The sequence below is a fragment of the Ceratotherium simum genome, chromosome 28 (assembly GCF_057802395.1).
Source record: "Ceratotherium simum simum isolate JZ-2026a chromosome 28, ASM5780239v1, whole genome shotgun sequence".
In the NCBI taxonomy this organism is placed as follows: Eukaryota; Metazoa; Chordata; class Mammalia; order Perissodactyla; family Rhinocerotidae; genus Ceratotherium; species Ceratotherium simum.
Window position 1 is genome coordinate 14,964,800 of NC_141927.1, and position 12,278 is coordinate 14,977,077.

Sequence of the window (12,278 nt, forward strand, 5' to 3'; positions counted from 1 at the left end):
GATTTGGTACCAGGATAAAACTTGTGTAATATCTCTTTTGTCGTGTAAACTTCCCATTTCCGTGTCTCCCTATTCTTCATTTCTTTAGGGTGCATGTGCCTTTTAGATGGCACCCAAAAGGAGTTAGGGAACGAAGATCCTCAAACAGGATAATATGGAGATATCCTGGCATTGGGGCTTCCTCTAATCAGCTTTATTGAGGAGTCAGAGATCTGTCTCATAGTGTAGGAGGACATGCCACTTCCAATGGTATGGGGATTTTTTTATATAGTATCTAATTCCTTTGTCAAAAGAAAACTCAATTTTCCCGGGCACTTTATGATATAAGATCGAATTTGAGCACAATTTTTTGACTCAGATTGAGTTCAAATTGACTCCAGGTTTACAAAGTAAATATGACAAGTTGCCATATTTGGGCATATTGCTTAATATGTCTGAGATTCATTTCACTCATCTAGTATATAGTAAAGCTTACCATTTGTCGGGTATTATACTGTTTATTCTCATTTAAACTTTATAACCGCCCCCCCCCCCACCTTTTTAAAAATTGATTGGGAAACAGGGGTTTTTAAGGTTAATAACCTGCTGTTGGTTGTACGGCAAGTAAGTGGCAGAACAAGAGTTTGAACCCAAGTCTCTTTGATGCCAAATGTCAAGCTCTTAACTTCTGAGCCAGTGGTTCCCACATTCTCCAGAATTACCTGAAGAGCTTTATTAAACATACTACATTGCTGGGTGGGCCCTAGAATTTCTGATTCTGTAGGCCTACTATAAGGCCCAAGAATTTGTTATTTCCTACCAGTTCCTAGATGTTGGTTCGGCTGGTTGTGAGGACTATACTTAGAGAACCACTGCTCTATACTATGCTGACCTGGTTCCTCTGGAGGGTACATGAAAGAATTCACATGTTGTGCTTGTATTAATAATCATTAAGATTTATTGATTACTTATCATGTCCTAGACACTGTTTTACTGAGGTAGAGAAAGACGCCCAGTAAGGGTCTCACGGTGAGTCAATGGTAGAGCTGGTTGTTCTCATTATTACTTCTGTAAGCTGAACTGGATTTTTTTGGTGAGGAAGATTGGCCTCGAGCTAACGTCCGTGCCCATCTTCCTGTATTTTGTATGTGGGATGCCTCCACAGCATGGCTTGACGAGCCGTCTAAGTCCCCACCCGGGATCCAAACCCGGGGAAGAGAAGTGGAGCACGCCGAGCTTTACTCGCTACGCCGTGGGGGCCAGCCCCTAGCTGAACTGGTTTTAAAGGCCAGTATCCTCGTAGCCATCTCCAGAAGCAGATTTCATAGAGTGGAAAAGTTGAGAGAAAAGGAGGCACTTCCTGCCTTGCATCCGTTGGTGTTTTGTGTCCTTGGGGGAGGGCTCTTGCAGGCTTGGCCTGGGAAGAAAGGGTTTCTCTCCTTTTCTTTTCCTATTGCCCTTCCAGCATTCTGAAGGGTGGATGACGCAGTTTGTTACTCTGATGAATGACATGATTCCAGAAATGCCCTATATTTCAGTTGAGCTATGAGATGGTTGATGTTCATTAGCATGGATAAAAGGGATTCCAGGTGACTTCACAGGTAGGAACTGTGCTGGTGGTGCCAGTGCATTAAATTAGAAGATACATCAGCTGATGTTGGCCACCCTACGACAGGGCCCTCGCTAGTCTGTAGTGTTAGCCTGCCTGTGGCTTCTCTAAGAGCCAAGGAAAATCTCAGAAGCAAAAATGAAGGCAGTGAGTTGGGGCCAGCCCGATGGCGCAGTGGGGTTAAGTTCACGTGCTCCACTTCGGCGGCCCAGGGTTCACAGGTTCGGATCCCAGGCGCACACCAACGCACCGCTTGTCAAGCCATGCTGTGGCGGCGTCCCATATAAAGTAGAGGAAGATGGGCATGGATGTTAGCCCAGGGCCAATCTTCCTCAGCAAAAAGAGGAGGTTGGCATCGGATGTTAGCTCAGGGCTGATCTTCCTCACACACACACACACACACACGCACACAAAAAACAAGGAAGACAGTGAGAGAAAATCAACCCGTAATTAAGTCTGTAACCTGTACTCTGCTCTGGAAACTGCAGTTTCCCCGTTAGTTTTAAAGCTTAAAGGGAAGGTATAAGGCAGTTTCAAAAGGTGAGATCACATTGATAAATAAATACTTCATGTGTTTGGTTCCATTAAAAATTTTGTTGAGTGACTGTTATGGTCAAGATACTTATAACAATAAGATTTGTCCCTTCCCTCAAGGTGAACTCATAGTGGACCTCACAATCGAGTGCTTAGTGACTTTATATAAGAGCATCCAAATCTGAAGTTAGTGTAGACCAATGTATATATCCTGTCATGGAGGTACTGATATGACGATTCCCATGATACTGGTATTTGAATCCTGGGGCACATTGCTCTTTTTAGTGGGACGGCTGTTTAGCTGTAGAGCTTGAGGTATACCCCAGCCTCCTTACCCTCAGCTTGGAGTGCTCCCTGATTTAAGATGGCCGATTTACTTATTGTATAGATTTATCTCCCAGTCTGAAGCTGTGAACTTTCAAAAGGGTATGATGACTTATTGCTACGTTTTTGGATATTCATCTCTATATTTATCGTCGTCGATCTTTTTCTTTAAGATTTCAAACACTGTGGTGCAAACTCCAGTCACAATGCAGAACAAGAAGGAAATGCAAGCCAGACCCTTAACTTGTGGTTAGGGTGCTGAATTTTGACCTATGTGGTTTGACGGAAAGAATCACCTCTGTTTGTTCTGGTTTGTTACAGGTTAACGAAGCCCTTGTCGTTTGCTGATTGTGTTGGGGATGAACTGCCGTGGGGATGGGAAGCAGGGTTTGACCCTCAGATTGGTGTCTACTACATCGATCACATCAACAGTAAGTTTTCCTTTTTGGTAAAAGCAAATGTATCAGAAAAGTGATCCCCTCAAATCTAGAGTCATACAAAAGAGCAAACATTTTACAAAGTGAATTTCTGTATTGAACTCCATTTTCTCTCAGACTGATATTTAACTGAAATGCCTGTTTTGGAATTTGAGGCATATGTGTAGAGTTGGACTTATGGGGGCAGAGAGAGAGAAGGGACTCTGGTCTGTCTGTCTGCCTGCCTGGTAGGGAGTGAGTTTTCTCCAGCTCAAGTCTGGGGGCCTGTGGGGATCATGAGCCATTTGGCTTCTCTTTCCATGGCCACTGCACCTTCGTGTTGGCGTTCCTCCTCCTTTTGTTCTTGCCACGGAAGGAGGTGGGCCTTGGTACAGTCTGGTGTAGCGGTGCTGCTGTGTGTGTTACGGTGGGGTCGAGGGCAGGACTGACACCCATCGGCAGCTCTGGAGGGTGCAGTTGCAGCTGTGCAGGAGTCCTAAGCCTTGTCTTCTTTCTGTTTCCTGCTTTCTTTGTGGTTGGAAGGGGAACACCTCTCGCTTTAATAGCTTTTAAATCTGCCACATCCCTGACGTGGTGAAGCTGGAGCAGAGGGTTACCGTGACCACGCACAACTTTTGCAAACACATGCTTGAAGTATTTCTTATATGTTTGCTTATGTGTGTGTGTGTGTTTATATTTAGCTCTCTATCCACCCCTTTAAAAATTTATTTGGATGGTCGCATACTCACTGATAGTCATTTTGCTTATTTCACTTAAAAGTAATTATTTTTATAGATTTTTGAGGAATATATAATGAGTTTCTACTCTATCTCAATTCTCTTAGGTCTATTCTTATATTAAAAATTGATATAATATGGTACTCTTTAATATCTTTAGGAATAATGTCATTATAGAAAAGTATTTTATTTTATGCTCATTTATTAGTGATAGCTTTCCTCTACCCCTGTGTAGCTAGATGATAAAGTTTTTGAGAGGCACTAAAAGCCCATATTAATAGGAGTGATCTCTTGGAAATTTAAGAATGTTAAATATGTGAAGTATGTTTACATCACATACCGAATTTATGAAAATATCCTTGTACTTAGTCCCTGTCGAGGTCTGTCTTGATCTGTGTGAATATTCACGTCCCAGGGTAACTGAGAGGGGCTCCAGAACTGATGGACCTGCTCCACTCATGCCTGAACTCTGCAGAGGCCAAAGGCCATGGGGTGTGTGGCCGAGCTGGGTGAGGCGGCTTTGAGCCTCCAGGTGATCTGGCGCGAGGCTCCAGTAAAAGTGGGGTCGGGGTGAAGGACTCGCTTCCAGTAATTTACACTGAAAGAAGGTACTCTGCCTAGGAGACAACCAAGAATGGATAATAAAATGCTCACCCCCAACCCAGTGGCAGCCAAGGAGCCAAAGAAGATGACTGTTCAGAAGTAGGGCATGGTGAACGTTTGTTATGCTTTGGTGGGGGGCAGGCAGCCTTGTGAATCACTGGGAGTTATTGTGGAATAAGTTTGATGGCTATAATATTCTCTGATTCTCACAGGTGGCTGAGATAGATGGGTTGAAAGGAGCAAGGACTTGGAAGTATTAAGTCAGTTTTTCAATGAACACGTGTAGTTAGTCATCTGTTGTAGTGGAACATCATATAGTGCATATTGTTTGGGAACCAGCTTTTATGCATACATTAGTTCAACATAAATACAAATAACGGTTTCCATAAGTTTTGCCTCCACTTCTTTTCTATGATTTGAAGAAATGTGATTTTTTGTAGAGATATTGTCTCTCCCTGAAGGTTTCTACAAATTCCATGAAGGATGCATAATTGTGAGTCTTAAGGTTAGCTTCTATTTTTGTATTTTCTAATAAACCTTTCTTGATACTATATTGTTATATAGAGTCACGTGTTGCTTAACAAAGGGGATACTTTCTGAGAAATGCGTCATTACGTGATTTCGTCGTCATGCGAACATCGTAGAGTGTACCTACACAAACCTAGGTGGTATAGCCTACTACACACCTAGGCTATATCGTACTAATCTTGTGGGACCACTGCCGTATATGCAGTCTGTCGTTAATGAAACGTCGTTATGCGGCACATGACTGTACTAGGTTTTGTTGCTTATCAATGATTGACAACCAAATGTTTTCATGTTGTGATTGAAGGGACTAAATTTTGATAAAATTTAAGTTTATTTTAAACAGTTGTAACTCATTCTTTTGTTGTTGCAAATAATTCAGTGGAATATCTGAAATGTATAACTACTTAAATCTCACTTTTATACTTGTTTTATATAGATAAAAGTTTAGCTTTTTTTTCCTTAAATGATATTTGGGGAACCAGAAATAAACCTACCTGTCCTGGTTCAACAGAAATAAGCTCTCATGGCACCAAAATGAGAGAAAATTAATTCCCTCAACTTCCCTCCCACTGCCTACAGACTCTCGGGTTTCTAACCCCCCATTAGGGCTTTCTCTTCTCTCAGTGGAAGAGGTGGTGTTCTGGGACCCCCTGCCTCTAAGATCCCTCTTAATAACTTTTATATCCCATCCTTCTCTCCTATTTGGTATCTTTACTAGTTATTTCCTGGTTTTAAAAATTTCTCCTACCATTTCTATTTCTGGTGGTTCTTTTGTCTTAGTTTTTAAATGCTGGAAACTCAAAATGAAAGCAACCAAAACTACCAAAAGAAACGAATAACGATCTCTCTCTCTCTCTCTCACTCATACTCAAAACCATCTTTCAACCTAAACCCTTTACTAGCTATGGTCCTCTCTTTTTCCCATCACCACGAAACTTACTGGAAGCCATAGTCCAGATGAACTTCACTTCCTCCACTGTTCTCCATCATTTCACAGAAACTCCTCTTGCTGAGGTCACCTGAGACCCCACAAATGATCAAATCCCAACAACACCGTAGTCCTGTCTTCCTTGCTCTCACCGAGTCCCTGCTCGTGGTTATTCCCTCTTGCTCTTTACTCCTTTGGGTTTCATGACACCCTCTGTTGGAGTGTTTTTTACGTACCTGGCTGCACCTGCCTAATCTTCTTTTGCCTGTCCTTTCTTCAGCTGTTTGTGGTGTCAGGATTTCTGTGATAGTCTTCTGTTTGCACCCTGCAGATCTCCCTGGGTGATGACTTCAGTTGCTTCCTTAAAGCTGGTGGCTGCCAAATTTCTCTCTGAAGTCTTGTCTAGAGTTCCAGATGCATGCATTTGATTCCTTACTATGAGGATCTTTCTAGTCTGCCCCCACTGGCCTCCATTTTCATCTCCTGCGCTCCCCTGGCCCTGGAGGACACTCCAGCTGTGCCCTGTGCTTCCTTGGCTGTCTGCTTTTCTTTGCATTTGCTGGTTCTAGCCCAGAGCACTCTCTGCACAGCCCCTAGCCCCTCCCTTTTGGCCAACTGCCACATCCTTCTAGGGTCCATGTATTTTCCTCCCTGTACTGTGAGCTTCTTGTGGACACTGACTGCCTCTTTATTTCTTTATCCTTGGGTGCCTAGTGTAATGATAAACTCTTAAATGTTAGAAGGAAGGAAGAACTTTATTGTTTAACTCCCAGATTAAAAGCTTTGTTTGTTTTTGAAGAAATTAAAAGTGCATTTCAAGTATAAATTATGCTTCAGAAAGCACCATTCTGAATATTTAAAAACTTGATTATCAGAATATAAATTTTTAAGTCTACCATTTTGCTTTAGTGCAGTAATGGATCCCAGTGGCCTGATGGATTTACTATGCCCTAAAGTGCCCAAATTACCCACAGCAAGTAGTTTTCCCACTAAAAAGGATCTGGTCCATTATCTCATTAATCTTAAAGACATTCCTGTGAAGTAGTTTAGGGAGCAAATGGTATTATCTTCTCATAACAGCTGGTCCACGCATATGTTGTATCTTGACATTGTATAGCTTCAGCATTATTTTCTCTTTATTTTAATAAAAAATGAAACAAAGAATGTTTGGCTGTTTAATAATATTTCTTTGTAACACTATTAAATATCTAGAAGTAAAAGATTTGACCTTGACAGTGATAGTTATTTTAGGCTTTAAGTGTTTTATGATGGAATTCACCTTATAGTGGGTGTGTGTGTGTGGGGTTGGGGTGTAGATGGTGGGAGATATTTGTAACTAATGAGAAAGTAGTTATAAGGTTTTGATATTATCACTACAACCAGAAGTGAATCATTTTTGGTAGGGTCAGAGTTGTACCTTAATTTTTTTGTCTTTTAGTAATTGAAGTCTCTTTTATATGTAAGAAAATGCACAGATATTAAGTGTATATTTCAGTGAATTTTGACAAATGTATAATACTTTGTAACTGCCACTCCAATCAAGATACAGAATATTCTCATCACCCCAGTAAGTTCTTTCCTGCTCCTTTCCAGTCACTCTTTCCCTACTGCTGCAAATTGTTCTGATTTCTATTGTGACAGCTTAGTTTTGTCATTTCTAGAGACTTTCATGTAAACGGAGCATATTTGATTTTATGAATGGAATCTTTCACTCAACGTATTTTTAAGAAATATACTACTGATACACAGAATATCATGGATGAGTGTTCACAGTACATATATCTGATAAAAGAATCCATATCCAGGACATAGAAAGAACTCCTGAAAATCAGCATTAAAAAGAAAAACAACCTGGGGCTGGGCTGGTGGTGTAGTGGTTAGACGCGCGCGCTCTGTTGCGGTGGCCAGGGTTTCGGATCCTGGGTGCACACTGATGCACTGCTTGTCAAGCCGTGCTGTGGCGGCGTCCCATATAAAGTAGAGGAAGATGGGCATGGATGTTAGCCCAGGGCCAATCTTCCTCAGCAAAAAGAGGAGGATTGGTGACAGATGTTAGCTCAGAGCTGATCTTCCTCACCAGAGAAGAAAAAGACAAACAACCCAATTTAAAAATGGGCAAAAAACTTAGGCAGACACTTCCTCAACCCTCCTGTCTGCACCTTTCCCCATACTCTCTGGCTTCCATGGAGCCTCTTTTTCTGATATTCTGGCTAATAAGCTGAGGCCTCTCCACACAATTGAATACTTCCCATTGCTGTGTATGTCTTATGGCAATGTGGGGAGAGAACGAGCCTGCGAGGGGACACCACGGCTGCTGTTGCCTGCCGTGGTGCTGCAGGTTTATTCCTGGGGTGTTCTGGGATGGCCATGGGAGACTCCAAACAGCTTTGACTGGCAACACCCCCTCTCCCTGCCAGTCCTCTAACAAGAAAGAGTGCTTTTTGTCTTGGAGCCTTTTTTGTCTGCACTCATTGGCAGTTGCAGAAGATATGGGAAATGCAGGAAATAAGGGAGGATAAGACAACAAAAATAGAACTCACCGCCTTGTGATTGTTCTGTGAGTTCTGACTTCCTTCCACAATCCTGCTTGCTCCTATTGACTTTTTAGAGCCTTCCTTTGATTGTTTTATGTATGCTGTCCTGGGGTTTTAGTTGCAGTTGGTGAGGGAGATTGGATGGCATGTGCTTACTCTACATTACCCTGAACCAGAGTCATCTGTATTAGCTTTGAAGCCACATGTGTGTTCAGGCTTGATGAAAATTCCTCAAGTGTATATATTTTATATGGAATTGTTTCCTTTAGAAGACAGCAAATAAATTTTGGGTGCTTCTATTTCATCTCTGTCTTATTTCATTCTTTATATTTTCCTGGAGGTTGCACTATTAAAAGATTTTATAAAGAAAAATTTTAAATACTTCAAATATCCAAGTAAAACATATTATGGTGGTAGTGAGACTGTTAGCGATACTAACAATTGTTAGTATCACTAATATGTGATAATTTACATATTTGATATAGTTGTCAAATTCAGGGACTTTGTCTCAGTGATAGTTATACTTCCGCCTAGATGTAGAGCTGACGTCGATGACTATGCCTTTCTTCTTGAACCTGTTATCTTCCTTTCTTCAGACTGTTCCTTCTGTCTCTCCTCATTTGAGCCTTATTCCTCAAGTCCCTATATCTTGTCCTTCCCCAAAGATGTGACCTCGCCCTCACCCCCACATGCTGTCCTTTATCTACACAGTATTTTCCTTTGCTGTTACCATGCGAACAACTCTTCTGTGTTCCTGGCTCTGATTGTCCTAATATTTTGTCAAACATTTCCAGTTATAGGACACTGCTACCTATTTTGCCATCAAAACTTCAAACAAGCACAAAATGGGATTCCTCAGTTTTCCCTTTGACTTTATTATTTTTAAAAACATTATGGTCTTCATGGCTACTAAATTGAAAAGTTTAGAATCATCTTGTCATTTCTTGTTGACTTTTTCCTCTATAAAATAATGTCAGATTTGCTCCTTTAGCCCCTTTTCCACACCGTTTTCCTAATTCAGACCCTCATTACCTTGTGCCCTTTGTTCCTTTCCCTTTTTTAAAAAAATTTATTTTATAAAAATAATAGATGTGCATAGGAGAAAAGTAGAAAATGTAGGTAAATAAGAGGAAGAAAAGAATTATCCAGAGTCATGTCAGTATCATGGCAGAGTGCGCTCTCCCCTTAGACTCTCCCCACTAAGATACAACAAAAGGTCATTCATATACCAACAGAGGGCATTCACATAACACAAAAGATGTCTGAGAAACCCACGCAGCCATACATCTGAAGGTGGAGGTGCTGGACGCCCTGGAGGAAGTGCAAGGAGGTAGGGAGAGCTCCTTTCCCTCCCAAATGTCAGCGACCCTGAGACTGTGCAGCTCTCCCAGAGAGGGGAAAGGGGCGGCCCTTCATGGGAAAACTGTTGCTCTCCAAGTTCCCTCACAGCCCATGGGAAACCCCCACTTGGAGGTGACTGAACTGTGGTGGGGATGTCTTCATCAAGCTAGCACCCCAGGAGTGGAGGTAACAAGGGAAGAGTGAGAAGCCCTCGGGATCAGGAAGGTGAAAGAAAGTGCCCCTCCCCCAACCTGGTGCTGCAGCACAGCCAGTCAGCTAGAGCGCCTGTGGATCGTGATGGGCTCAGAATACACAGCTCTTGACCCCCACCCAGTGGTGGCAGGTGGAAGCTGTGACCAGATACTATCACTATGTAGAGGCACAAATCCATGCCATTAAACAGTATGAAAAAATATATTAAATCTCCAGACCAGAAGGAAAATGACAAGCACCCAGAAATCAATCCTGAAGGCACAGAAATTTATAATCTAAATGACAGGGAAATCAAAATAGCTATCATAAAAAAGCTCAACAAATTACAAGAAAATACAGATAGACAGTTTAATGAAATCAGGAACTTCTTCACAAAAGAGATTGAAACTATGGAGGAAAAACCAATTAGAAATATTGGAGATGAAAAACACAATGGAAGAGACAAAGAAAAATCTGGAGTCTTTAAATAACAGCTGAAAATATGGAGGATAGAATTAACAATCTAGAGGGTAGTAATGCAGCATTGCTCCAGGTGGAGGAGGAGAGAGAACTACGACTAAAAATAAATGAAGAAGTTCTCCAAGAAATATCCCACTCAATTAGGAAATGCAACATAAGGATGATAGATATTCCAGAGGGAGAAATGGAAAAAAGGAGCAGAGAGCTTGTTCAAAAGAAATAATAGCTGAGACCTTCCCAAACCTGATGAAGGAGCTGGAAATACAAGTGAATGAAGCCAGTAGATCTCCTAACTATGTCAACATAAAAAGATCCTCTCCAAGACATGTAGTAGTAAAGCTGGCAAAAGTCAATGGCAAAGAAAAAATATTAAGGGCAGCAAGGCAGAAGAAAATAACATACAAAGGAACTCCTGTCAGGCTCTCAGCAGATTTCTCAGCAGAAACCTTACAGGCTAGGAGAGAGTGGAATGATATATTCAAAATTCTGAAAGATAAAAGCTTTCAGCCAAGAATACTCTATCCAGTGAAGATTTCCTTCAGATATGATGGAGAAATAAAAACTATCCAGATAAACAAAAGCTTACAAAAGGGTCTTGTTCATTGCCACAAGACCCACACTACAAGAAATACTCAGGAGTGCCCTCATACCTGAAAAAGAGAAAGTGGATACAAAGCATTGAGTAAGGAGAAAAATAGGGAGATAAAATCAGAAAAATTGTAACTCTCTATCAGAACAGGTTAGCAAATAATTATAACATCAAAGATAAAGGGAAGGAAAACACCAAAAATAAATATAATCTCATCATTTTAACCACAAACTCACAACACAAAATGGGATAAGTTATGACAATAATAACTTAGAAGGGGAAGAGGAAAGGGATGGAATCGGCTTAGTCTAAGGAAATAAGAGCCTATCAGAAAATGGACTATCTCATCTACGAGATTTTTTTTTATACAAACCTCATGGTAACCACTAAACAAATAATTAGAACACAGACACATATGACACATAAAGAGAAAACTAAAAAAACCATCATAGAGAACTACCAAACTGAATTGGTAGTCTAAAACACACAGGACGAGAAACAAACGAAATGCAGAAGAACCAGAAAATGAGTGATAAAATAGCAACATTAAGCCCTCATATATCAGTAATCACTCTAAATGTAAATGGATCGAATTCTCCAATCAAAAAACAGAGTGGCGGGATGGATTAAAAAACAAGACCCGACAATACGCTGCCTCCACAAAACACATCTCAGCTCTAAAGACAAACAAAGGCTCAGATTGAAGGGATGGAAGATGATACTCCAAGCTAATGGCAAACAGAGGAAAGCAGGTGTTGCCATACTTATATCAGACAAAGTAGACTTCAAGATGAAACAGATAATGAGTGACGAAGAGAGGCAATATATAATGATAAAACAGACACTCCACCAAGAAGACATATCACTTACAAATATATTTGCACCCAACACAGGAGTACCAAAGTACATAAAGCAACTATTAACAAACCTAAAAGGAGATATTAACAACAACACTATAATAGTAGAGGACCCCAACACCCCACTTACATCAATGAATAGATTATCCAGACAGAAAGTGAATAAGGAAATAGTGGACTTAAACGAAAAACTAGACCAGATGGACTTAGTAGATATATATAGAGCACTCCATCCAAACACAGCAGAATACACTTTTTTTTCAAGTGCTCGTGGAACATTCTCAAGGATAGACCATATGTTGGGAAACAAGACAAGCCTCCATAAATTTAAGATTGAAATGATAACAAGCATCTTTTCAGACCATAACGCTATGAAACTAGAAATCAACTGCAAGAAAAAAACTTGGAAAGTGACAAAGATGTGGAGACTAAGCAACATGCTACTGAACAACCAATGGATCATTGAAGAAATTAAAGGAGAAATCAGAAAATATCTGGAGACAAATGAAAATGAAAATGAAAATACACCATATCAACTCATACAGGATATAGGAAAAGCGGTCCTGAGAGGGCAAGTCATAGCAATACAGGCCCACCTTAACAAACAAGGAAAATCTCAAATAAGCA

The 12,278-nt window shown here is 40.8% G+C and overlaps 1 protein-coding gene across 1 annotated transcript in view; it reads left to right on the forward strand.

The window, feature by feature from the left end:
* The window catches only part of WWC2 (WW and C2 domain containing 2), a 204,608-nt gene that overhangs the window by 90,512 nt on the left and 101,818 nt on the right, over positions 1–12,278 (forward strand). Inside the window, exon 2 of the mRNA XM_087418330.1 lies at positions 2,768–2,877. Within this exon, the coding sequence (XP_087274456.1) occupies positions 2,768–2,877 (110 nt within the window). The remainder of the gene's footprint in view (positions 1–2,767; positions 2,878–12,278) is intronic.